At 40.6% G+C, this 26,606-nt stretch overlaps 1 protein-coding gene and 1 non-coding gene across 3 annotated transcripts; both read right to left on the reverse strand.

Moving 5' to 3' along the window:
• Positions 1–1,744: 1,744 nt before the first annotated feature.
• Positions 1,745–1,817, reverse strand: trnam-cau (transfer RNA methionine (anticodon CAU)). Its single transcript has one exon. It is a non-coding gene; the product is annotated as a tRNA-Met (tRNA).
• A 264-nt stretch (positions 1,818–2,081) lies between these two features.
• Positions 2,082–25,855, reverse strand: stx16 (syntaxin 16). Of its 2 annotated transcripts, none has more exons than XM_061875497.1 (8): positions 25,446–25,855; positions 15,890–15,997; positions 15,687–15,827; positions 15,459–15,621; positions 11,086–11,174; positions 7,242–7,385; positions 3,214–3,294; positions 2,082–3,131 (listed from the first exon to the last, which is right to left on the reverse strand). In XM_061875497.1, the coding sequence occupies exons 1-8, from the start codon at positions 25,569–25,571 to the stop codon at positions 3,030–3,032; spliced, it is 954 nt and encodes a 317-aa protein (XP_061731481.1). In that variant the 5' UTR covers positions 25,572–25,855; the 3' UTR covers positions 2,082–3,029. The 2 variants fall into 2 exon arrangements, with proteins under 2 accessions (XP_061731481.1, XP_061731482.1); XM_061875498.1 differs by having other exon boundaries at positions 25,491–25,854.
• Positions 25,856–26,606: the final 751 nt, after the last annotated feature.

Below are 26,606 nucleotides of genomic sequence, written 5' to 3' on the forward strand. Positions count from 1 at the left end.
AGGTCGCCCGTAAGGACCAGATGAGTCGCCCGCTGGCCTGTTCTAAAAATAGCTCAAATAGCAGCACTTACCAGTGAGCTGCCTCTATTTTTTAAATGTTGTTTATTTACTAGCAAGCTGGTCTCGCTTTGCTCGACATTTTTAATTCTAAGAGAGACAAAACTCAAATAGAATTAGAAAATCCAAGAAAATATTATAAAGACTTGGTCGTCACTTGTTTAAATATTCTTATAACTTTCAAAAATACAATTTTACAGAAAAAATACAACCTTAAAAATTATTTTAGGATTTCTAAACACATATACCTTTTTACCTTTTAAATTCCTTCCTCTTCTTTCCTGACAATTCAAATCAATGTTCAATTATTTTTTTTTATTGTAAAGAATAATAAATTAATTTCAATTTAATTCTTCATTTTAGCTTCTGTTTTTTCGAATAAGAATATTTGTGAAATATTTCTTCAAACTTATTATGATTAAAATTCAAAAGATTATTCTGGCAAATCTAGAAAATCTGTAGAAGCAAATTTAAATCTCATTTCAAAGTCTTTTGAATTTCTTAAAAAAATGTTGTTCTGGAAAATCTAGAAGAAATAATGGTTTATTTTTGTTAGAAATATAGCTTGGTCCAATTTGTTATATATTCTAACAAAGTGCAGATGGGATTTTAACTTATTTAAAACATGTCATCAAAATTCTAAAATTAATCGTCATCAGGAAAAATTACTAATGAGGTTCCATAAATTATTTTTTTAATTTTTTCAAAGAGTCGAATTTTGAATTTTAAAGAGTCGAAATCGAAGATAAACTGTTTCAAAATTGTATTTTCATTTTTTTTGTGTTTTCTCCTCTTAAATCGTTCAATTAAGTGTTTTGTTCATCATTTATTCTTTACAAAAAACATTCCGTAAAAGGAAAAAAATGTACCATGGAATGACAGACAGAAATACACATTTATATATATATATATATATATAATTTATTGAAGGTAAATTGAGAAAATTGGCTATTTCTGGCAATTTATTGAAGTGTGTATCAAACTGGGAGCCCTTTGCATTAATCAGTAGCCAAGAAGTAGCTCTTGCTTTCAAAAAGGTTGCTGACCCCTGCTCTACATTATTAGAACCATCACCTTCATCACTGCATGAATTCAAGTAAATGCGTTTAAGTTTTTTTTTCTACGAGTATTAACTAGCAAATAATTGGGTGGATTACTGAAGGGTACAAAATAATGCCATCGACTGTCTCTCTTCCTTTTTGAAAACGTCGCACCTTCTGAGACTCGAACTCACGACCTTCAGATTATAAACCCCAAAGGTTGCCTACGTAGGGGGCGGGACAAAACAATTACTCCGCGCGTTAGAAAGATGACGCGGCGCTGCGATTGGCCACTGTAAAAATGGACTCAGGCCGGTGATTGGCTTAGCAAAACTGGACCCGGAAGTGCTGACTTCTTCAAAACGTTTTTTTTTTTTTAAATTTAATTTTCTAAATCTATTTATAAACCACAACATTTACAAATAATTGAGAAATAATAATTAAATAAGTAAAAAAACAGCGAGAAAATAATAAAAATTTGGAACACAGCATCATCGTTTTCACAGCTTTTTGGTTTTTCGAGGTAGTGTTGTAACGTGGAGTTGTAATTCTTTCTTAAAGGCGCAAAAAACAGGTCGAGTGTTGAGAAACTTACATTTATGAATATAAAAGGTGGCCAACAGTATAATGAGACATTTTCAAAACGATGCCCCGTGTGAGGCTCGAACTCACGACCTTCAGATTATGAGACTGACGCGCTGCCTACTGCGCCAACGAGGCCTTGTTCGCAACCCCAACCACAGTCCAATATAAACAAACAAGGGACCAAAGCGCTAATTTTACCTGATTAATAGTCCGCTGGGAGGATATAAATGTATAAAATTAAAACACACCTATTGCCGACTGCTTATTCACTGTAAATCTTATCGATCTTTGTTGTTTTTAATCTGATTAATTGTTTTGCTTTGACTTTGTACGGTGTCCTAGAGTGCACAGAAAGGCGCCTTTATAAATATTATAATGTTATTAAATGAAACTCCAATAAACTCGACCAACATATTCCATGTTTATTTAAAAAAAAAAAAAAAACCTTCACTCATGAATAGTACCACTTGGACATTTGTTTACACACACTTCACATCAATGACAGAGATGGTGTATAAAAGAAGCATAAATGAACAGATATGTTAAATAAAGCTCTTGGTCTCGGCACATCAAGTCTTTACACGTGAAGATAAGAGCAGAATAAAATAAGTCTTTATGTATCTGCATATGCGGGAGTCCTTGGTGTACGTGGAGCTACTAGTTTTACCCAACATACAATCATTCTGCAGGACACGGAACGTCTTGGTCATTGGTCGGTTTTAAAAAATAAATATTTTCATCACACAGATGACAGTAGTAGTACGTCCGTATCACGACACGCTCCTCTTGCTCAGGCCTCAAGTATGTGCAAATTGCAGTTCAAGAAGGGGAGAGCGCTTGAAAAACTAAACTGTGTGGTTCAATCGTTTCTGACAAGCTTAGCACCTGTTAAATAAATGTCTGATTCTAGAATGTTGGGACAGCTACTTACCAGGCAGTGTTATTCCATTACAATGTCCAATGATTAACAGGCGCTCAACCGTAAGAATATTTTGGTAGTGTATGATCAACACAGGAAAATAGTGTCAAGACTACCCATAATCCCCCATTGCATGTTTCTTCAAAAGAAACATTTTCACATTGGAACCAAGCAGCAGGAAGCAAACAAGAGCTAGTCTGTCTTCACACTGCATAAACAACAGGCAGCTAGTCCAAGGTGGAGTTTCTCCATACCGGACCCGTCAGAAATCAGCCACGGATCAAAGATACTGTCGATTGTTACTTTGATTGAAAACAAACAAACAAAAAGCAGACTTACGGTGGGAAAGGCTGTCTGCTTTTGTCAGAGCAGAGGTCCACAGACTCCACAACAAACACTCACACCACGAGCAAGAGGAATTAGTAAGATTAAAACTTGGTTGAAAAGAGAATAATTATTAGAATGATGACTATGACAAAGAGGATCAAAATGACCAGCATCTTCCTGTTTTTCTTCTGGTACTGCTCGGCCTGCAAAGAGCATGAAAGCAAGGAGGACATGTTTGTTAGTGAAGAAGTATGGCTGTGTGACTATTAGTGGAAGCACCTTTACCTTTTGTAACTGTTTTAGGCCATCGTCTGTTTTGACGCACGCTTGCTCCACGTTGAAGTCGATTCTGTCGAGGACGGTGCCCTTCGGGTGGCAGCACACATCATTACATCAAGCACAGACAACTGGACTTATGACATGTTTGTCTGGTCAGGTGACTTCCTACATTTACATGCACGAAATCCCAGCTACTGCCATCCTAGTCTCGGCCATTGTGTCCTTGAGCAAGACACTTGTATTGTATAAAACTAAAGAATTACTTAATTATAATTCTTTGTTAAGAATTTATTATACTTTGATACTTCCATACATGACATACTGTGTAGAACTCTGGGGAACCACTTTTAAAACCATAATTAATGATATTGTTTTGCTGTACGGCTAATAAACAAAGCAGGATATTATGACCACACCCATCATTATTTGTTAAATCAAAACTTATGAAATTTCAAGATATTGTTTATTACAAAATAACACAGATAATGTTCAAAGCAAAAATAAATACTCTTCCAGAAGGAATTCAAAAATACTTCTCTACAGACCAGCAAATACAATCTAATAAATGAATATAAGTTTATTTTACCAAAAGCAAGACTAGTTGTTAAACGTAGATGTTTATCTGTTCTTGGTGTTAATTTGTGGAATTCTGTTGGTAAAGAAATAAAAATGAGTGACTCAGTATTTAATTTCAAAAAGAACATGTCACAATGTATTTTAAAAAGTTATGTGAACTAGAAATGTATGTTTGTTTGGTTAAATGTTGTATTTAGAAGGTATGTATGTTTATCTATTTACAAAAAAGTGCATGTGTGTAAGTACATATTTTTGTATTATTTGTTAAAGGGCAACTTAAATGTAAATGCTGAATGACTATATTTCTCTTTGTATTACAAAATTATTAGAAAAGATAACTTAATTGAATGTAAACATTTTTATGTTGGGCATATAAGCTTTTTTGCTTCTGCCTGTTTCAGTCATGTTATTCATTTTTGAATCGTGATCCATGTTTGAATATGTTTTTGTTAGACTGAAACTGAACTGAACTGAACTGAACTGAACACTTCACCCTCGCTCCTAGTAGGTCAGGGTCAGCGCCTTGCTTGGCAGCTGCCACCATACATGTGAATGTGACGTATCATGCACAATACTTTGGGTATCATTCCAGGTACAGTAAAGTGCTACATAAATAAAGGTTGTTTGTTACAGCCCTATTCCCAAAATGAAGACATTTAATTTTTGTCCTCAAAATTCTACACACAATGACAATGTGAAAACCTTTTTATCGAACAGACACCTTCATAACAATATATAATATGTACAATATACATACTGCAAGTATATATATAATGTAGTAACAGACACCTTCATAACAATATATAACATGTACAATATACACACTGCAAGTATATGTAATGAAGTAACAGACACCTTCATAACAATATATAATATGTACAATATACACACTGCAAGTATATGTAATGAAGTAACAGACACATTCATAACAATATATAATATGTACAATATACATACAGCAAGTATATATAATGTAGTAACAGACACTTTCATAACAAAATGTACAAAACCCAAATCCAGTGAAGTTGGCACGAATACAATGATTTACAAATCCTTTTAAACAATTAAATAGACTGCAAAGACAAGATATTTACGTTCGAACCAAGAAGCTTAAATTTTTTTTGGGCAAATAATCATTAACTTATAATTTAATGGCAGCAACACATTGCAAAAAAGTTGTTACGGGAGCATTTTTACCAGTGTGTTACATGGCCTTTCCTTTTAACAACACTCAGTAAAGGTTTGGGAACTGAGGAGACACATTTTGGAAGTGGAATTATTTCCCATTCTTGCTTGATGTACAGCTTAAGTTGTTCAACAGTCTCCCTTCTGCTATTTTCAATGGGAGACAGGTCTGGACTACAGTCTTGTACTCGCACTCTTTTACTACGAAGCCACGCTGTTGTAACACGTGCAGAATATGGCTTGGCATTGTCTTGCTGAAATAAGCAGGGGCGTCCATGAAAAAGACATTGCTTGGATGGCAACAAAAGTTGCTCCAAAACCTGTATGGACCTTTCAGCATTAATGGTGCCTTCACAGATGTGTAAGTTACCCATGCCTTGGGCACTAATACACCCCCATACCATCACACATGTGTAAGTTACCCATGTCTTGGGCACTAATACACCCCCATACCATCACACATGTGTAAGTTACCCATGCCTTGGGCACTAATGCACCCCCATACCATCACACATGTGTAAGTTACCCATGTCTTGGGCACTAATACACCCTCATACCATCACACATGTGTAAGTTACCCATGCCTTGGGCACTAATACACCCCCATACCATCACACATGTGTAAGTTACCCATGTCTTGGGCACTAATACACCCCCATACCATCACACATGTGTAAGTTACCCATGTCTTGGGCACTAATACACCCCCATACCATCACACATGTGTAAGTTACCCATGCCTTGGGCACTAATACACCCCCATACCATCACACATGTGTAAGTTACCCATGTCTTGGGCACTAATACACCCCCATACCATCACACATGCTGCCTTTTACACTTTGCGCCTATAACAATCCGAATGGTTCTTTTCCTCTTTGTTCCAGAGGAAACCACGTCCGCGGTTTCCCAAAACAATTTCCAAAAACCCAATCTTGGCACCCACCTGTTCCCAATTAGCCTGTCCACCTGTGGGATTTTCCAAAATAAGTGTTTGATGAGCGTTCCTCAACTTTCTCAGTCTTTTTTCGCCACTTATGCCAGTTTTTTTTTTCAAACTAATTCTAAATGAGCTAATATTTGCAAAAAAAATAAAGTTTTCCAGTTCGAACGTTAAATTTCTTGTCTTCGCAGTCTATTCAATTGAATAAAGGTAGGAAATGATTTGCAAATCATTGTATTCTTTTTTTATTTACACAACATGCCAACTTGACTGGTTTTGAGTTCGTAATCAATCAATCAATGTTTACTTATATAGCCCTAAATCACTGGTGTCTCAAAGGGCTGCACAAACCACTACGACATCCCCGGTAGGCCCACATAAGGGCAAGGAAAACTCACACCAATATGTTCAATATTTACCCCATTTTGGTCATTTTAATCTTTGCCAGAATTAATGGCTTCCAGGAAAGGTAATCCAATCTTTGACAAGTTGAACAGTGTCTAATTAAAACGATTACCGTATTTTTTGGACGATAAGTCGCATTTTTGGGGGAAATTTATTCGATAAAATCCAACACCAAGAATAGACATTTGAAAGGCAATTTAAAATAAGTAAAGACTAGTGAAGAACAGGCTGAATAAGTGTAGGTTATATGAAGCATAAATAAGCAACTGCTATGTTAACCTAACATATTATGGTAAGAGTCATTCAAATAACTATAACATATAGAACATGCTATACTTTAACCAAACTATCTCTCACTCCTAATCCATAAATCCCATGAAATCTTCTTCCTCGATGTCGCATCTAAACAACTCTGCCAACTCCAAAGGTATGCGCCGCTTCCTCTTGTCCTTTTCTGCTGCATATTTCACTACGTCCAGTTTGTAATCTGCAGTTCATGATTTCCTTTTCGCTGCCATTTTTGTTCAGCTCTTCTCAGTTTTTATAAGTTACCGCCAACGTTGAAATGATCCATTTTAACAGCTACGGCAGTAGCATATAGCAGTTAGCATTCCATTACCCACAATGCACTTCTGCCATGACCCTCCCCCGCCGAATTCTTATTGGTTGACGTGTGTGTGACGTTTGCTGACATTTTCTTCGTCTCTTCCGCGAATAAGATAAATAATATTATTTGATATTTTAAGGTAATGTGTTAATAATTTCACACATAAGTCGCTCCGGAGTATATGTCGCACCCCCGCCCGGCCAAACTATGAAAAAACTGCTACTTATAGTCCGAAAAATACGTTACATGCATTTTAAAAATCTGGTTTCAAGCCCCCGCATGCAATGATTGTAAAAGCAGTGACAATGTGTACAATACCTGCTCCACCACCATGCTGGCCAAGTCCCGGAAAATCTCATTCAGATCTGAGATGGACTGAACTATTTGTCTGATCTCTCGCTCTCGTTCTTCAACCATGACCGTGTTCTGCTCCACCAGCATCAGTTGGTCATCTGTGAAGCCCTGGAAGAAACAACCATCCTTCATGAGTGCACAGTAAAATATGCATCAACACAAGTCATCATGCAAATCATAATGAGAACAATATTTTGGTGCTAGTATTATTAAGGCTTATAATGGTTATTATTGTTGTTGCTCTATTGTAAGACTCCGCCAAGGCTGTCCTTTGTCACCCATTCTGTTCATAACTTTTATGGACAGAATTTCTAGGCGCAGTCAAGGCGTTGAGGGGTTCCGGTTTGGTGGCTGCAGGATTAGGTCTCTGCTTTTTGCAGATGATGTGGTCCTGATGGCTTCATCTGGATCGGTTCGCAGCCGAGTGTGAAGCGACTGGGATTAGAATCAGCACCTCCAAGTCCGAGTCTATGGTTCTCGCCCGGAAAAGGGTGGAGTGCCATCTCCGGGTTGGGGAGGAGACCCTGCCCCAAGTGGAGGAGTTCAAGTACCTAGGAGTCTTGTTCACGAGTGAGGGAAGAGTGGATGGTGAGCTCGACAGGCGGATCGGTGCGGCGTCTTCAGTAATGCGGACGTTGTACCGATCCGTTGTGGTGAAGAAGGAGCTGAGCCGGAAGGCAAAGCTCTCAATTTCCCGGTCGATCTACGTTCCCATCCTCACCTATGGTCATGAGCTTTGGGTCATGACCGAAAGGATAAGATCACGGGTACAAGCGGCCCAAATGAGTTTGGGTCTCTCCCTTAGAGATAGGGTGAGAAGCTCTGCCATCCGGGAGGAACTCAAAGTAAAGCCACTGCTCCTCCACATGGAGAGGAGCCAGATGAGGTGGTTCGGGCGTCTGGTCAGGATGCCACCCAAATGGTGTTTAGGGCTGTCCAACCGGTAGGAGGCCACGGGGAAGACCCAGGACGCGGTGGGAAGACTATGTCTCCCGGCTGGCCTGGGAACGCCTCGGGATCCCCGGGAAGAGCTAGATGAAGTGGCTGGGGAGAGGGAAGTCCGGGTTTCCCTGCTTAGGCTGTTGCCACCGCGACCCGACCTCGGATAAGCGGAAGAAGATGGCTGGATGGATCTATTGTTGAATTTGCTCAAAAGTGTTAATAGTACTAATACACAGTTATTTGTTTTTTATAAGACTAAAATACAGTAAATAGGCACTGTTAGAAAGAGCTGTATTGCTCATAAATGTGCACAATATGAAATTTGGACTCATGTCGCTTACTTTTATCTCATCAGGTCTAATGCACTTTACACTGGAATAAGTCCAAATGCACGGTCACGCTTACAGTTAGTCCAGAACTCTGCAGCACGTCTTTTAACAGGAACCAACAAAAGCGAGCACATCAGCCCAATTCTCATTTCTCTGCGTTGGCTGTTGTTTTTACTGTGTGAGAACGTATACTCGAATATCGCGATATAGTCATTTTCTATATCGCACAGAGACAAACCCGCAATATAGAAAATGACTATATCGTGATATTTTCGTATACGTTCTCACACAGTTGCTTTTAGCTGCGGGCATTACACTGCAGGCTCTTCTCACTCTTTCTTGTCTCTCCTTCTCACAGTCAAGCGCACCTTCTTACATACGTCAAATATTGTCGCGTCATACGCCCTCGGATGAGAGTTAGCAGCATGGGTAACATTAGCTGTAAGAGCAGTAATACAAGAGAAAGAAGGTGCCAATCTGGTAACAAATGAAGGAATAATTAATTCCCCCAAAAAACAGAACTGAGTCCATCGTCTGGCGGTTTTGATTGATTGATTGAAACTTTTATTAGTAGATTGCACCGTTCAGTGCATATTCCATACAATTGACTAGGGATGCACCGAAATGAAAATTTGTGGCCGAAGCCGAATAAAATTTAAACGCTTGCCCGAATACCGAATAATGAATGCAGTTTTTCACAATTTTTTTAATATTGCATAAAAAGCCTAGAATAAATATTTAGACATTTTTTTCAAATAAAGTAATTTTTTATTGAATATTGACATTTTTTTAAAATTCCAGTAGCCTTTGCTTTTCAAAAAAAAGCACAAAGTTTTTCATTTATATTAGGCCTTCAAACAAAACATGCATTCCCCCCAAAAATAAAGTGCATTAAAGTGGATAAACCCACAACAAATGAATTATTGTCCTTTTGGCAAAAGTCTACTTAGCCACAGTAGATATGCTAATAATGTAAACAGAAGACTCAAGTAAATCTCAATAAGTGTGTGCTTGTGACCTCATACACTTATACAGGTAGCCTACACAACAGGCTAATAATGTAAACAGAAGGCTCAAGTAAATCTCAATAAGTGTGTGCTTGTAACCTCATACACTTATACAGGTAGCCTACACAACAGGCTAATAATGTAAACAGAGGCCCCACTAAATCTCAATAAGTGTGTGCTTGTAACCTCATACACTTATACAGGTAGCCTACACAACAGGCTAATAATGTAAACAGAGGCCCCACTAAATCTCAATAAGTGTGTGCATGTAACCTCATACACTTATACAGGTAGCCTACACAACAGGCTAATAATGTAAACAGAGGCCCCACTAAATCTCAATAAGTGTGTGCATGTAACCTCATACACTTATACAGGTACACAACATATCCCAACGTCACTGCACGTTGGTTGATTGCGTCACCGCGTCAAAAAATTGCGTCACACGCCACTATTCGGCCTTGTTTTTAACTCATTCCACCGAAGGCCGAATGTGGCTTTTTTTGCCATATTCGGCCGAATATATTCGGTTACCGATTAATCGGTGCATCCCTACAATTGACCACTAAATGGTAACACCCGAATAAGTTTTTCAACTTGTTTAAGTCGAGGTCCACGGTGATTTGGCTTCAAGCGGAAATATGTCGAACAAGTATGCGGCAAAAGCGTTGTTACAAAAAGTAGCACCTACTGCTAATTTGTAGCGTCATTTGAAACGTAACCCGCTAGAGAATGAAGAGTGCTTGAAACTGCATGTCAACATCTCCGTTCGGTGCCACACCCACAAAATGCCGAAGCAACCATCTCCAGATCGTATGAAAAAAATAGTCAACAGAATTTAATAACGTCTGTAGTAACCTACCACATACACTATTTGATTTCCTGTTACACAGCTCATTTTTATTTGACACTTATTGAAATATCTTGTGTGACATCATGCACAAAAGTGCACTTTATTTGCTTTAAACTATTGTAGTGGCGTTCTGTACAAAAAGTGCACTTTAATTTAGTGTTTTGATGTCATCTTAATGACATCATGCACAAAAGTGAACTCATAGCTTGTTTTATAACGTCTCTGACAATCTTGCACTTTCTGTTTGGAAATGACATGAATGTTTGTGTCACTGCTTAACAACTGTTTAATAAATACACTTTTAGTTGTGATTTCCCTCTCTGCATGAAAGTTTAAAAGTAGCATGTATTAATGGAGTATGAAGAAGAATGTTTGAATGTAGACACATAGAATCATCATACTGCTGTGATTATATGCATCAAGTGTTTATTCAAGGCTAAGGCAAAATATTCAGATATATATGCTGTATCGTGACAGGGCTTAAAGATATCAAGATATTAATAAAAGGCCATATCGGCCAGACCTAGTTGCTAGCGTCATGCTTTGTGTTGACAATAGTAGTGACCAGACAGCATTTACCCAGCTTTGGATCGGTTTTGATTTTCCTCTTCCAAATAGTGTCATGTTTCACGTCACTGAGTGAACTTAATGATCCTGAAAGTATTACAGCCACGCACCTTGTCATACACAGCCAGCTCTTCGTCTTCTTCCATTAGCGGCCCTGAGTCAAAAAAGTGCTTTGATCGCTCCTCGCGATTCTTCATTCCTGAATAATCAAACAATGACCAGTTCATTCAATGACAGACATTCAATTATGGGGTGAACAACAAAAGCATCGATCTACACTGAAACTAATCAACTGCAGTAGTGGTGTAGAACTGCACATAATTAAATTATTCTAATATAAATAAAGTACAAGTCTATAAATCCCAACATTTAAAAATAGTTACAGTACTTCAAAAGAGTGAAACTTTAGTTTCTTTAGATTTACTACACACTAGTGTTGTCCTGATACCAATATTTTGGTACTCGTACCATTCCCAAAATGTATTTAGATACTTTTCTAAGTAAAGAGGACCACAAAAAAAATGGCGTTATTGGCTTTATTTTAACCAAACATCTTATGGTACATTAAACATGTTTATTATTGTAATTTAGTCCTTAAATAAAATAGTGAACATACTACACAACTTGTCTTTTAGTAGTAAGTAAACAAACAAAGACTCCTAATTTAGCTGCTGACGTATGCAGTAATATTGTGTCATTTTCCATTCTATTACCTTGTCAACATCATGAGGGACAAACTGTAAAAACATATTATTAATTCACTTGTTCATTTACTGTTTATCTGCTTACTTTCGTTCTATCTACACTTCTGTTAAAATGTAATAATCACGTATTCTTCCGTTTGGATGCTTTACATTAGTTTTGGATGATACCACAAAATTTGGGTATCGATCCGATACCAAGTGGATACAGGATCATACAATGGTCATCATTTTAAGTCCTCATGTGTCCAGGGATGTATTTCCAGAGTTTATAAACATAATATAGATATAAAAAAAAAACGAAAGAAGATTTTGTGTTGCTAAAAAATATCGATGTAATCATAAAAGTCTTGACTACATACGCTCCTGTACTTAATAATAATAATAATAGATTTTATTTGTAAAAAACCTCAAAGTGCTACAGTGTATTAAAAAAATAATAAATAAAATATAGAAACTACAACAGCCTAATAGCTAGAACTAGTATGCATATATTTATAAAAAGGCTTTTTTTAAAATAAGGGTTTTTAAGCCTTTTTTAAAAAGCATCCACAGTCTGAGGTGCCCTCAGGTGGTCAGGGAAAGGGTTTCAAAGACTGGTATATACTGATACTTGGTATCATTACAGTGGATTTCAGGTGTAGATCCACCTATGGCGTTTGTTTACATTGTGACGCCGGTGAGCTACGGTATGTAGTGAAGCAGGTTTAGCTATTCTTCGTCCGGCAGGGAGGACACTTGGAAGAAACTTACTTAATTTTTTTGCCACGTAGGCGAGGATTAGTGATTTAGAAATAGCTACAACAATGCAGACTGCGGATGGACTTTAGCCGCTAGCTAGCTAGCCATGTCTTAAAGCACCTCTTCCTGAGGGTTTTTCAGTGTTATAACTTCACCTTTATCTTTACTTTTTAAGCCAAAATGCGTCTATTCTCCCTTTTCTGTCTACACACTGTGTTTGCTTGTAAGTACTCCGTGATTGAGCGCTGCCGAACATGCTCCTCTACTCGTAAAACCAGCAATATCATGACGTGACGACGACGTTGGCGGAAGGGTACTTTTTAGAGGCGGTAAAGTACCGTATATGATTCATTAGTACTATAATACCGGTATACCGTACAACCTACTACAGACAGAGTGAAATACTTCAAGTATGCCTCTCTTAATTCCTTAACGTATAATTTTGATATCATTTCTACAGCTAATGGAATCCCCAAATTCAGTATCACATCAAGTTGTCGAAAAGTCCATATTTTTTAAATTACGGACTTGCGGTTTAATCAACACTTTAAAGCAGGGGTCCCCAAACTTTTTGACTCAGGGGCCGCATTGGGTTGAAAAAATTTAGCCGGGGGCCGGGCTGTAAAATATATATCAGGTCAGGAAATAACACAGAGGCTATTTCATCCCTACAAGCCTGTTTCCTAGGTTTCCCTGCTTTTCAGGGGATTTTAAAATGACATAGGCTCCAGCACCCCCCGCAATCCTGAAATTGATAAGCGGTAGAAATTGGATGCATATACCATAAAATCAGGCAGCACGGTGGACGAGGGGTTAGTTTGTCTGCCTCACAATACGAAGGTCCTGAGTAGTCCTGGGTTCAATCCCAGGCTGGGGATCTTTCTGTGTGGAGTTTGCATGTTCTCCCTGTGACTGCGTGGGTTCCCTCCGGGTACTCCGGCTTCCTCTCACCGCCAAAAACATGCACCTGGGGATAGGCCCCTCCCACCTCCAAAGACATGCACCTGAGGATAGGCCCCTCCCACCTCCAAAGACATGCACCTGAGGATAGGCCCCTCCCACCTCCAAGGACATGCACATGGGGATAGGTTGATTGGCAACACTAAATTAGCCCTAGTGTGTGAATGTTGTCTATCTGTGTTGGCCCTGCGATGATGGGGCGACTTGTCCAGGGTGTACGCCGCCTTCCGCCCGGTTGTAGCTGAGATAGGCTCCAGCACCCCCCCCGCGACCCCAAAGGGATAAGCGGTAGAAAATGGATGCATGTATAATAAAATCCCTTGAAGAGCAGGGAAATCTGGGAAATGGGGGATTTTATCATTAAATATAATAAAATCCCCTGAAGAACAGGGAAATCTGCAAAACAGGCTTGTAGGGATGAAATAGCCTCTGTGTTTTTTCCTGACCTAACGTATATTCCGTTCTACCCCGGTATTGAGCAATGTATAACGGATAAACCACAGTAACCTTGTTTATATATATATATATATATATATATATATATATATATATATATTAGGGGTGGGCAAATTAATGCGTTAATTACACGTTAACTCATCAATCTATTAACGCCGACAATTATTTTATCGCACATTTGCGTATGTTGTTTACATGCTTTTATTTTGTTAACGCCTTTTCTTAACAAGATGGCGTCGCCCGGCGTGGATGGGCTCTTGGTAAAGATGGAACATTTGGCAAAAATACCGGACAATTCTGCAAATGTCATGGCTGGCTTACAGCGTGGTCACTCCGGGATCACTTACGACCGCCAGACAATTCTGGATGTGGATAGATCGGGCCGTTTTGGACTGAATGAGGCGTGCTTGCTAGAGCGGCTAGCTAGCATGGGAATACTTTGCCGGCTACATCCAGCGGCCTGTGAAGCAGCGGAGTATATGTGTTGTCTGTCTATTTATGAATAATGCAGACCAGGAGTGTTGGCTGACTTCTTAACGTTTGCTTTCAGAGCGTGCATATCACAACATACAAGATGCCGTCATGGCGACACAACCTATACATGCTCCTCACTCCTGTTGCATGCTGGGTAGGGTAGTTCTTTTATTCCCTGGCTCATAACATCACAATATAGTACCATGTATATGATGCCTTCAGTTGATCAAAGTACCAAGCAAACAATCGGAAAATTCCCATCATATCAATTCCTAGATATGGTCATAATTATTTTAAGTGCACTACGCAGAATAAACACAACATTATTAATATTGCTACTACGGATCATTTGATCCAAAATTGCCTAAAACAGCCCACTACCTATAATATAGGTTTTTTAAACATAAGATCCCTGATCAAAAAAATGTTTCTGCTGTTACCTCAGAAATTGCCTGTTCAGATGTTATGATTGTGGCTCAGAGATTTGTATGTAGATTATATTTATTTTCCATAACAAACAGGATAACTTAAATACCCTGGCAGTGGCGATAAGCTTAAATGTTTGTATTTACATTTTTGGAGTTGATTTTCATCAAATATGCTATTTAACTGCTACTGTTTAACAAGGACTGATTTAAATTGTGTTTGCACAACAAATGTTTTGGCGCTTTTGTTCATGTGGGAGAATATTCCAATAAAGGTGCACTACACACTACTTTTGAATTCATTATTGGGCTTTGTGTATACAATGCAGTTAATCGCGATTAATCGCAGAAAAGTGCGATTAACTTCGATTAAAATTTTCAATCGTTGCCCAGCCCTAATATGTATATATATATATATACACATATACATGTATGTATGTTTTCTGAGCGCAATGATGTCACAGGAAAATGCATTTTCAAACAGTATGATTTGCCTGGGCGGCTAGGAGACACCGAGAGTAACAAGCAGTATGAAATAGATTTGAAAGGACAGATTTAAAAAAGATTTAAATACTAAAAGAAAAATTCTAATTAAAATACTTTAACTAGGGACTTCCCGCATGCCGGATTTTGAACGCTAGCGGGCCAGATCCAGCCCACGGGCCGTAGTTTGGGGACCCCTGCTTTAAAGCAAAAACGCCCTGGGTAGATTTTGAAAAAGCTTACGTTTTAAGTAGCTGGACTGTGTGTGTCTGAAAGTGGTGGACAGGTCCTGCAGACTTTGTGCCAGAGACGAGACCACGTTTCTCAACAGTCTCTCCTCCTGCTCGGTGCAGTGGCCACAGCGGGACTGCAGGCCGGTGACGGCTCTCTGGCATCGATGGAACATCTGCACGTCCACGAGACCATTGTGAGCGCCATTTCCTGGCCGCGGTGGCGAGCCGGGGAGCGTACCTGTGTGATCTCCTGGGTGGTGATTTCTATGGCGTGCTCTTCTTCACTGCTGTCATCCAAGGTGGGACGATTCATGTGCTTGTCATGGAGCAGAGCCAGGTCCTTCATCTTCTGTCGAACCCGTGAGATTTCATAGTGGATCTGAAAGGCACCCAAAGGGACATATTAGTGGTACCGAAGCGGGTTGAGTTGAAAAAGTTTACCTCATCGATGCCCTCGATCCATTTAGGAGGCAGTTTCTTGGTGACGCCGATGGCTGCTTCAGGATCGAGACTGATTCCTGACACCAGGGCCATCCGATCATCAGCAAACTAAGAAAATAAACCACTTGTATTATCTTTGACATAATAAGTAACATATGTGGCGCACCACTTAAAAGTAAAGTTGGTATTTCTACCAGGAAACAATGATACCTCATCAAGCTCCTAAAGTGATGGTGTGGTTCCATCCATTAGTGGAGGAAGGAAGAAAGAAGGACAGAAGCAACAGAAGTGAGCCCCAGAAATGAACACCAAACAAGCAACTATACTTTGTTACAAAGAATGTTTATATATGCCAAGTTGCATTTTTATCACTAATAACATTTCTGATAAGTCAAAAAAAACAGTTGTCATATACAGTACAGTGGAACCTTAACATATGACAAAAATATCACGCAAAGACGCGGCAGTTTATTATTATTATTGTTTATCGTTACATCACTATGTCTTACTATAAAATGTATCACATCAGTTTATTACTAATATTGTTTATCATTACATCCTTATGTCTCACTATAGCAGTGGTCCTCAAATGGGGGTAAACGTACCCCTGGGGGTACTTGAAGGTATGCCAAGGGGTACGTGAGATTTTTAAAAAATATTCTAAAAATAGCAACAATTCAAAAATCCTTTATAAATATATTTATTGAATAATACTTCAACAAAATATGAATGTAAGTTTAAGTGTGGGGGAAAAAAAATACAACAATGCAATATTCAGTTATGACAGATTTTTTGTGGACATGTTCCATAAATATTGATGTTAAAGATTTCTTTTTTTGTGAAGAAATGTTTAGAAGTAAGTTGATGAAACCAGATGGATCTCTATTACAATCCCCAAAGAGGGGACTTTAAGTTGATGATTACTTCTATGTGGAGAAATCTTTATTTATAATTGAATCACTTGTTTATTTTTTTATTTATTTTTATATATTTTTTCCAAATAGTTGAAGAAAGACCACTACAAATGAGCAATATTTTGCACTGTTATACAATTTAATAAATCAGAAACTGATGACATAGTGCTGTATTTTACTTCTTTATCTCTTTTTTTCCAAACAAAAATGCTTTGCTCTGATTAGGGCAGGGGTCGGGAACCTTTTTGGCTGAGAGAGCCATGAAAGCCAAATATTTTAAAATGTATTTCCTTGAGAGCCATATCATATTTTTTTTAACACCGAATACAACTAAATGCGTGCATTTTTAAGTAAGACCAACATTTTTAGACCGTAATAAGTCTCTCATTCTTTTTAATAACATTGTTATTCTTGAAGCTAACCAATAATAAATAAAATACTTCTTACCATTAATGCGACTTCTTGAACAGGTGCGGTAGGAAACGGATGGATGGATTAAAATACATGAGAATGTTTTATATTTTGACCGTTACTTTTAACATTACGATTACCTGCGGAATTATTAAGTACTTATCCTGTTATGTAATGTCAGCTAAGATTGATCTGAGAGCCAGATGCAGTCATCAAAAGAGCCACATCTGGCTCTAGAGCCATAGGTTCCCTACCCCCGGATTAGGGGGTACTTGAATTAAAAAAATGTTCACAGGGGGTACATCACTGAAAAAAGGTTGCGAACCACCGCTCTATAGAATGTGTCACGGCAGTTTATTACTAATAGTGTTTATAGTCTCATCCCAATGTCTCACTATAGAATGTGACGATAAACAGAATTCATGATAAACTCCCGACCGTTAGTAGTCCATCAATCCATCCATTTTCTACCGCTTGTCCCGTTCGGGGTCGCTGCAGCCTATCTCAGCTGCATTCGGGCAGAAGGCAGGGTACACCATGGACAAATCGCCACCTCATCACAGGGCCAACACAGACAGACAGACAACATTCACACTCACATTCACACACTAGGACCAATTTAGTGTTGCCAATCAACCTATCCCCAGGTGCATGTCTTTGGAAGTGGGAGGAAGCCGGAGTACCCGGAGGGAACCCACGCAGTCACGGGGAGAACATGCAAACTCCACACAGAAAGATCCCGAGCCCGGGATTGAACCCAGGGCAACTCAGGGCCTTCGTATTGTGAGGCACATGCACTAACCCCTGTTCCACCGTTGGTAGTATTGTTTTAAATTAAAATTTAACCACGGCACGTTGATAAATTGTCATACAGGCTGGCGCTAGCTCGCTAAAATATGAATACAAGAGAGATTAAGACATTACGAATAAGAAACACACTCCGATCTAAACTTGCATAAAGCTGTGTGAGCAACTAAGCTATTCAACTCTACATATTGAACGTAGAAGCTGCGCTCTCTTCGCACATAAAAATTGATCAATTCTCGGAGGAATACGACAGTGTTTCAGTCCTTTAAGACACTTGTGATTAAGGACTGTATAAATAAACTTTGGTGGCACAGGAGTTCGGTTCGCAGCAGAGTGTGAAGCGACCGGAATGAGAATCAGCACCTCCAAGTCCGAGTCCATGGTTCTCGCCCGGGAAAGGGTGGAGTGCCATCTCCGGGTTGGGGAGGAGACCCTGCCCCAAGTGGAGGAGTTCAAGTACCTAGGAGTCTTGTTCACGAGTGAGGGAAGAGTGGATGGTGAGATCGACAGGCGGATCGGTGCGGCGTCTTCAGTAATGCGGACGTTGTATCGATCCGTTGTGGTGAAGAAGGAGCTGAGCCGGAAGGCAAAGCTCTCAATTTACCGGTCGATCTACGTTCCCATCCTCACCTATGGTCATGAGCTTTGGGTCATGACCGAAAGGATAAGATCACGGGTACAAGCGGTCGAAATGAGTTTCCTCCGCCGTGTGGCGGGTCTCTCCCTTAGAGATAGGGTGAGAAGCTCTGCCATCCGGGAGGAACTCAAAGTAAAGCCGCTGCTCCTCCACATGGAGAGGAGCCAGATGAGGTGCCTCGGGCATCTGGTCAGGATGCCACCCGAACGCCTCCCGAGGGAGGTGTTTAGGGCACGTCCAACCGGTAGGAGGCCACGGGGAAGACCCAGGACACGTTGGGAAGACTATGTCTCCCGGCTGGCCTGGGAACGCCTCGGGATCCCCCGGGAAGAGCTAGACGAAGTGGCTGGGGAGAGGGAAGTCTGGGCTTCCCTGCTTAGGCTGCTACCCCCACGACCCGACCTCGGATAAGCGGAAGAAGATGGATGGACGGGCACAGGAGTTAGTGCATGTGCCTCACAATACGAATGTCCCGAGTTCAATCTTGGGCTTCAGGATCTTTCTGTGTGGATTTGGCGTGTTCTCGCCGTGACTGCGTGTGTTCCCTCCGGGTACTCTGGTTTCCATGACTCCTTAAGGGACAAGTGGTAGAATATCGTTGGATGGATGATTGATTAGTTCGCATAAACCGTAATCCTTTGCTGTTACCATTTAAAAAGAAAACAAACACTAAAACTTTACAAAGAGAAGAAAAACCTGTTCTAACACTCAAAAACAATGCGGCTCCTCAATGGGCTGATTGCAACTTTCAAACCAAATAATTATTACCATTAGTTGTTTAACAGAACACATTTGTTTTAAAACTGTCTACATTTTTTACAATTACTAGGTTTATGAAATACATTTTTTTACTGTCGTGCAGAAAACGTGTGGAATAATTTGTAGTTATGATAAAATATACCTTCAATGACAGCTGAAGCTAACGATCCAATCCACTTTATTTGTATTTATACCTTCTCAGTGGCCTAGTGGTTAGAGTGTCCGCTCTGAGATCGGTAGGTTCTGAGTTCAAACCCCGGCTGAAAAAATGGTACTCATTACCTCCCTGCTTTGCACTCAGCATCAAGGGTTGGAATTGGGGGTTAAATCACCAAAAATCTTTCCCGGCCGTGGCCCCAGCTGCTGCTCACTGCTCCCCTCACCTCCCAGGAGGTGAACAAGGGGATGGGTCAAATGCAGAGGACAAATTTCACCACACCTTGTGTGTGTGACACAATCATTGGTACTTCAACTTTAACTTAACTTAGCACATTTACACAACAAAAATGTTTCCAAAGTGCTGCACAACAATATTTAAATATTATCCTTAGCTCCACCAATGACTGAATAAAAACAAAATATAAAAATAAATATTAAAAACGATTTTAAAGGTTAAAATCAATCAAAACAATAAATAGACATCAAAATTTGAAAACAGAGGATCACACAACTCACGTAGTGTTAAAAGCCAGAGAATAAAAGTGGGTCTTAAGACGAGACTTAAAACACTCCACTCGAACATGGAGGGGCAGAGTGTTCCAGAGCTTAGAACCGACCACAAAGAAGGCCCCTGTCTCCCCTTGTTGTAAGTCTGGTCTTGGGCACCACGAGCTGGAGCTGGATCTCGGACCTCAGAGCGCACGCAGGAGTGTAAATTTGGATGAGGTCCGAGATACAATGAGGTGCCAGTCCATGCAAAACTTTAAAAGCAAACGGCAAGATTTTAATATCAATTCTAAAATGAACAGGGAGCCAGTGCAAAGTCTCAAGAATTGAGGTTATAATAATAGCGATCCAACAACGACCAAAGCAAATGCCCGTGCACGTGTCCCGTACGTACAGTACAGGCCAGAAGTTTGGACACACCTTCTCATTCAATGTGTTTTCTTTAGTTTCATGACTATTTACAATGTAGATTGTCACATCAAAACTATGAATGAACAAATGTGGAGTTATGTACTTAACAAAAAAGGTGAAATAACTGAAAACATGTTCTAGTTTCTTCAAAATAGCCACCCTTTGCTCTGATTACTGCTTTGCACACTCTCGGCATTCTCTCCATGAGATTCAAGAGGTAGTCTAGCTGAAACGGTTTTCACTTCACAGGTGCGCCTTATCAGGGTTGAGTGGAATTTCTTGCTTTATCAATGGGGTTGTGTTGTGAATGAGAAGGTGTTGGCCTGTGCTGTACGTAGTTACATCCTTACATCCGTAAGAGGGCAGGACACAACAAGACACACTACATTGGAAAGTTAGCGCCCTCTAGGCTTCCGTGTAAATTTAGCAAACAGCCACTTTTTTTTAGAACCCCGAGCAATATTTAATGTTTCTCCAGCTGAGAAGGTATATCGTATGCTTATCTATTTCATTTTGTTTTAATAAAACTTGTTTCAACAATTTTAGTGTGTGTATAAGTACCAATACTTTTTGAGCACATTTAACAATACCACGATAGTAACAACCATATGTTCACATCGTTACATCTCTACTAGTGAGACGTGTGTAACAGTCAAAGTACACTGCATATTTAGTACAGTGCATCGAGAAAGTACTCGCAGCGCTTCACTTTTTCCACGTTAAAAGCCTTATTCCAAAATTCTACATGCATCCTGATCCTGTCCAGAGAGTCCCGATCAACAGAATTTACCACAAGTGGACTCAAATTAAGCATCTGTAGGATGATCATACTTGCCAACCGTCCCGATTTTCCCAGGAGACTCCCGAATTTTAGTGCCCCTCCCAAAAATCTCCTGGAGCAACCATTCTCCCGATTTCCACCCAGACAACAATATTGGGGACATGCTATAAAGGCACTGCCTATGCGTGCCGGTCCAATCACATAATATCTACGGCTTTTCGCACACACAAGTGAATGCAAAGCATACTTGTTCAACAGCCATACAGGTCACACTGAAGGTGGGCGTATAAACAACTTTAACACTTTTACAAATATGCGCCACACTGTGAACCCACACCAAACAATAATGACAAACACATTTCGGGAAAAACATGCGCACCATAACACAACAGAATAAATACGCAGAAATCCTTGCAGCACTAACTCCTCCAAGACGCTACAATATACCCTCCCCCCCATCTCCCGAATTTGGATGTCTCAAGATTGGCAAGTAGGAGGATGATCAGTAAAAATAGGATGCATCTCAACTCCATCTTTCGCCTTATAATTTTTTTTACATAAATTATACTTCCATCCATCCTTTTTCTACCGCTTGTCCCTTTTGGGGTGGCGGGGGGTGCCGGAGCCTATCTCAGCTGCATTCGGGCGGAAGGCAGCGTACACCCTGGACAAGTCCCCACCTCATCCCAGGGCCATAGTTGGAGGTTGTCCCCAGCTAAAAGACATAGTTAATAGTATTGACCCGTATTATACATGTGGGTTCATATATATATATATATGCAGTGCCATCTCCCCAACACGGAGATGGCACTGCAAAGCTACACTTAACGGCATATAATATATATATATATATATATATATATATAATATGCCGTTAAGTGTAGCTTTGCTGTAGCAAACTACTTTGGCTGTGTAGCTTAGCTACATCTAATCGAGAGTAGCTTGTACCTTAGCTTACTACATTTTGTCTGCTGGTTGCCCATCACTATATGCATCCTTCCATACATATATACATACATACATACATACTAATTGATAGCTTGGCACCTGGTCAAATTCTTTTAACCTAATGTAGCCTTTGAGTCAAACAGTTTGGGGACCTCCTGGTAAAGATGCTGAAATTTAGACACATTTTAGTTGTTGAATAATAAATAGTGGTCAATAGAAAAAAAATATTTGTTTATAAAAAATTTTGGGGGGAATAAGTCACTAATAAAACCAAAAGTGGAGGAATTCAAACGCTGTGAATATTTTCCGGATCCACTGCACAGGCAACAAGAGGACAAGACATACACTAAACAGACACAACACAAGACATTACATGTGATGGGATGTTTACCTATATGTTGTGTGTATGGAAGAATTATTGTAGCAAAACAATTGCAAATCTCAACCTGTGCGTCTGTAATCCAATTCAAGTGTTGGCGCATTCATTTGTCCGTCTGTATATCAATCCACGATCTGTCCGTAGGTAAAAAACAAATCTTTTTGTATATCGATTTGTTTAAAAAAATGGGTATCTGCGGATTCAGATTTGTGTGAAGCAAGAACCATCAATAGGCCGTCTATTTAAACTTGAAAGATGTGTGCGTATCCAAATGTGTGTGGATGTGTAATACAATCTGTGTGTGCGTGCAATGCAATCTTCAGATCTGTGTGACGCGGGAACCCTCAATTGTCTGAATTCAGCCTCACTTCCGCCGCGGAAGATCTTGTGTAAAAAGATTATTGGTTACGTGTGAAAGGATTTGTCTGTGACTTTTACCTTGTCTTTTTTACACTCGGACTTTGTCTGTAAATAAATGTTAAAAACACGCACACGTGGATCGGATTTCAAACACACTGATAACATACAGATAGACAAAAGAATACGCAGTGAAATCATGTATTAACGACGCACAGATTGAGATACCTGTTTGCAGGTAACTTTGACACGATAATACTTCCGTACGTGCCCTAGGACCCAGTATTAACCTCAGGACCGACAGAAAAACATGAATTATGCAGATTGGGGGAAACTTTGGCTTAGCCTATGTTTTTAGGGACATACACTATATTGCCAAAAGTATTTGGCCACCCATCCAAATGATGAGACTTTACCCCCAGCCACAGGTAGATACAACCAAGCATTTAGGCATTGAGACTGTTTCTACAAACATTTTGTAAAAGAATGGGCCGCTCTCAGGAGCTCTGTGATTTCCATCCTGTACTAGGATGACACCTGTGCAACAAATCCAGTGATGAAATTTCATCCATCCATCTTATTCCGCTTATCCGAGGTCAGGTCGCGGGGGTAGCAGCCTAAGCAGGGAAGCCCAGACTTCCCTCTCCCCAGCCACTTCGTCCAGTTCTTCCAGGGGGCTCCTGAGGCGTTCCCAGGCCGGCCGGGAGACATAGTCTTCCCAACGTGTCCAGGGTCTTCCCCGTGGGCTCCTGCCGGTCGGACATACCGTAAACACCTCCCTAGGGAGGCGTTCGAGTGGCATCCTGACCAGATGCCCGAACCACCTTATCTGGCTCTTGTCAATGTGGAGAAGCAGCAGCTTTACTTCGAGGTCCTCCCGGATGAAAGAGCTTTTCACCCTCTCTCCAAGGGAGAGTCCCGCCGCCCGGCGGATGAAAATCATTTGGGCCGCTTGTACCCGTGATCTTGTCCTTTCGGTCATACCCCAAAACTCATGACCATAGGTGAGGATGGGAACGTAGATCGACCGGTAAATTGAGAGCTTTGCCTTCCGGCTCAGCTCCTTCATCAAGTGAAGTGAATTATATTTATATAGCGCTTTTCTCAAGTGACTCAAAGCGCTTTACATAGTGACACCCAATATCTAAGTTGCATTGAAACCAGTGTGGGTGGCACTGGGAGCAGGTGGGTAAAGTGTCTTGCCCAAGGACACAACGGCAGTAACTAGGATGGCACGAGCGGGAATCGAACCTGCAACCCTCAAGTTGCTAGCACGGCCACTCTACCAACCGAGCTATGCCGCCTCACCATAACGGATTGATAGAGCGTCTGCATTACTGAAGACGCCGCACCGATCCGCCTGTCGATCTCACGAGCCACTCTTCCCTCACTCGTGAACAAGACTCTGAGGTATGAACTCTTCCACTTGGGGCAAGATCTCCTCCCCAACCCGGAGATGGCACTGTGCCCTTTTCCGGGCGAGAACCACGGACTCTGACTTGGAGGTGCTGATTCTCATCCCAGTTGCTTCACACTCGGCTGCAAACCGATCCAGTGAGAGCTGAAGATCCTGGCCGGATGAAACCATCAGGAACACCTCAACTGCAAAAAGCAGAGACCCAATCCTGCAGCCACCAAACCGGATCAATCAATCAATCAATCAATGTTTATTTATATAGCCCCAAATCACAAATGTCTCAAAGGACTGCACAAATCATTACGACTACAACATCCTCGGAAGAACCCACAAAAGGGCAAGGAAAACTCACACCCAGTGGGCAGGGAGAATTCACATCCAGTGGGACGCCAGTGACAATGCTGACTATGAGAAACCTTGGAGAGGACCTCAGATGTGGGCAACCCCCCCCCTCTAGGGGACCGAAAGCAATGGATGTCGAGCGGGTCTAACATGATACTGTGAAAGTTCAATCCATAGTGGCTCCAAGACAGCAGTGAGAGTCCCGTCCACAGGAAACCATCTCAAGCGGATCAGCAGCGTAGAGATGTCCCCAACCGATACAGGCGAGCGGTCCATCCTGGGTCCCGACGAGCGGTCCATCCTGGGTCTTGACTCTGGACAGTCAGTACTTCATCCATGGTCATCGGACCGGACCCCCTCCACAAGGGAGGGGGGGACATAGGAGAAATAAAAGAAGCGGCAGATCAACTGGTCTAAAAAGGAGGTCTATTTAAAGGCTAGAATATACAGATGAGTTTTAAGATGAGACTTAAATGCTTCTACTGAGGCATCCCCTCAATGCCTTGACTTGACTGGCCTGCACAGAGTCCTGACCTGAACCCGATCAATCACCATTGGGATTAATAACAAAGGAGGCTGAGAGCCGGGTCATTCGACGGCCAGTCCTGAGGCGAAATACTGGGAACAGCCAGGATACGTAATGAGGTTGACAGGCACATATCTGATTCTAGCAAGCACGACTAATGCAAACACAGTAGAAATGTCAAAACGATGCAGACCAACTCACCGCAGCATTGCTACGTGTACTCAGACGGGGGTCGTTTGTACTCACTTGCTCAGCCAATATCTGCCGGCTTTGTATTGCATTGTTCCGCAATAACAAGAACGCATCTGTCAGACGCCGAGTGGCCATGACTCGCCAGTAAGATGACTTTAATGCTCACTAACACCAACAAACCGCCGGCTAGCTTTAGCGCAGCCCGTCGAAACGATAAACCGTTATACAGTTTTTATAGGCTAATAAAGCGTCGTAACGCTATCGACAGTCTTTTTAATACATTATCGACAGTTGGACATGTTCTGCCGCGGTGTTTGGATTAAAGTTTCAAATCAGCGGAGTCGTTTTTTTTTTTTCAGACGGATGCCGGAAATGCGAAGACGTATACACTTCCGTAAAGCTTTCTTCTTCTACGTGTAAGTCCAACTATTTTTGCCATTACAGCTGAAATACTCTAGCGCTACCTCTATCGGTAGGAGGAATACACGTACTATTATTTATTTATTTATTTATTTATTTCGTCAAATTTTCACATAAAACAAAGAACAACAAAAGAAGAAGAAAAAAAAAAACACTCATTTGAGCAATGATTGAGCCGAAAGGGTGTAGGTTGAAGCAACGCTTATATAAACCTACCCCATCACAACAAGAACAAGGTTCAAAATATATAAAATCTAAAACATGCTTCACTTATATTACTTTTTTTTTTTAAAACAATATATAAGCAACATATATGTAGCACACGTCTCATATACACAGTTTAACATTTAAATCAAACATATACATTTCTACACTTATATATATATATATATATATATATATCAATGTTTACCTATATAGCCCTAAATCACTAGTGTCTCAAAGGGCTGCACAAACCACTATGACATCCTCGGTAGGCCCACATAAGGGCAAGGAAAACTCACACCCAGTGGGACGTCGGTGACAATAATGACTATGAGAACCTTGGAGAGGAGGAAAGCAACGGATGTCGAGCGAGTCTAACATGATACTGTGAAAGTTCAATCCACAATGGATCCAACACAGTCGCGAGAGTCCAGTCCAAAGCGGATCCAACACAGCAGCGAGAGTCCCGTTCACAGCGGAGCCAGCAGGAAACCATCCCAAGCGGAGGCTGATCAGCAGCGCAGAGATGTCCCCAGCCGATACACA

Source organism: Nerophis ophidion, linkage group LG16 (assembly GCF_033978795.1).
Source record: "Nerophis ophidion isolate RoL-2023_Sa linkage group LG16, RoL_Noph_v1.0, whole genome shotgun sequence".
Classification (NCBI taxonomy): Eukaryota; Metazoa; Chordata; class Actinopteri; order Syngnathiformes; family Syngnathidae; genus Nerophis; species Nerophis ophidion.

Coding starts and splice junctions, on each gene's coding strand:
- stx16 (XM_061875497.1), bottom strand. CDS start 25,571: ATGGCCACTCGGCGTCTGACAGATGCGTTCTTGTTATTGCGGAACAAT. Junction 11,175..15,458: donor ACAGTCCAGCTACTTAAAAC/GTAAGCTTTTTC, acceptor TTGATTATTCAG/GAATGAAGAATCGCGAGGAG. Junction 7,386..11,085: donor AGCTGGCTGTGTATGACAAG/GTGCGTGGCTGT, acceptor TGTTTCTTCCAG/GGCTTCACAGATGACCAACT.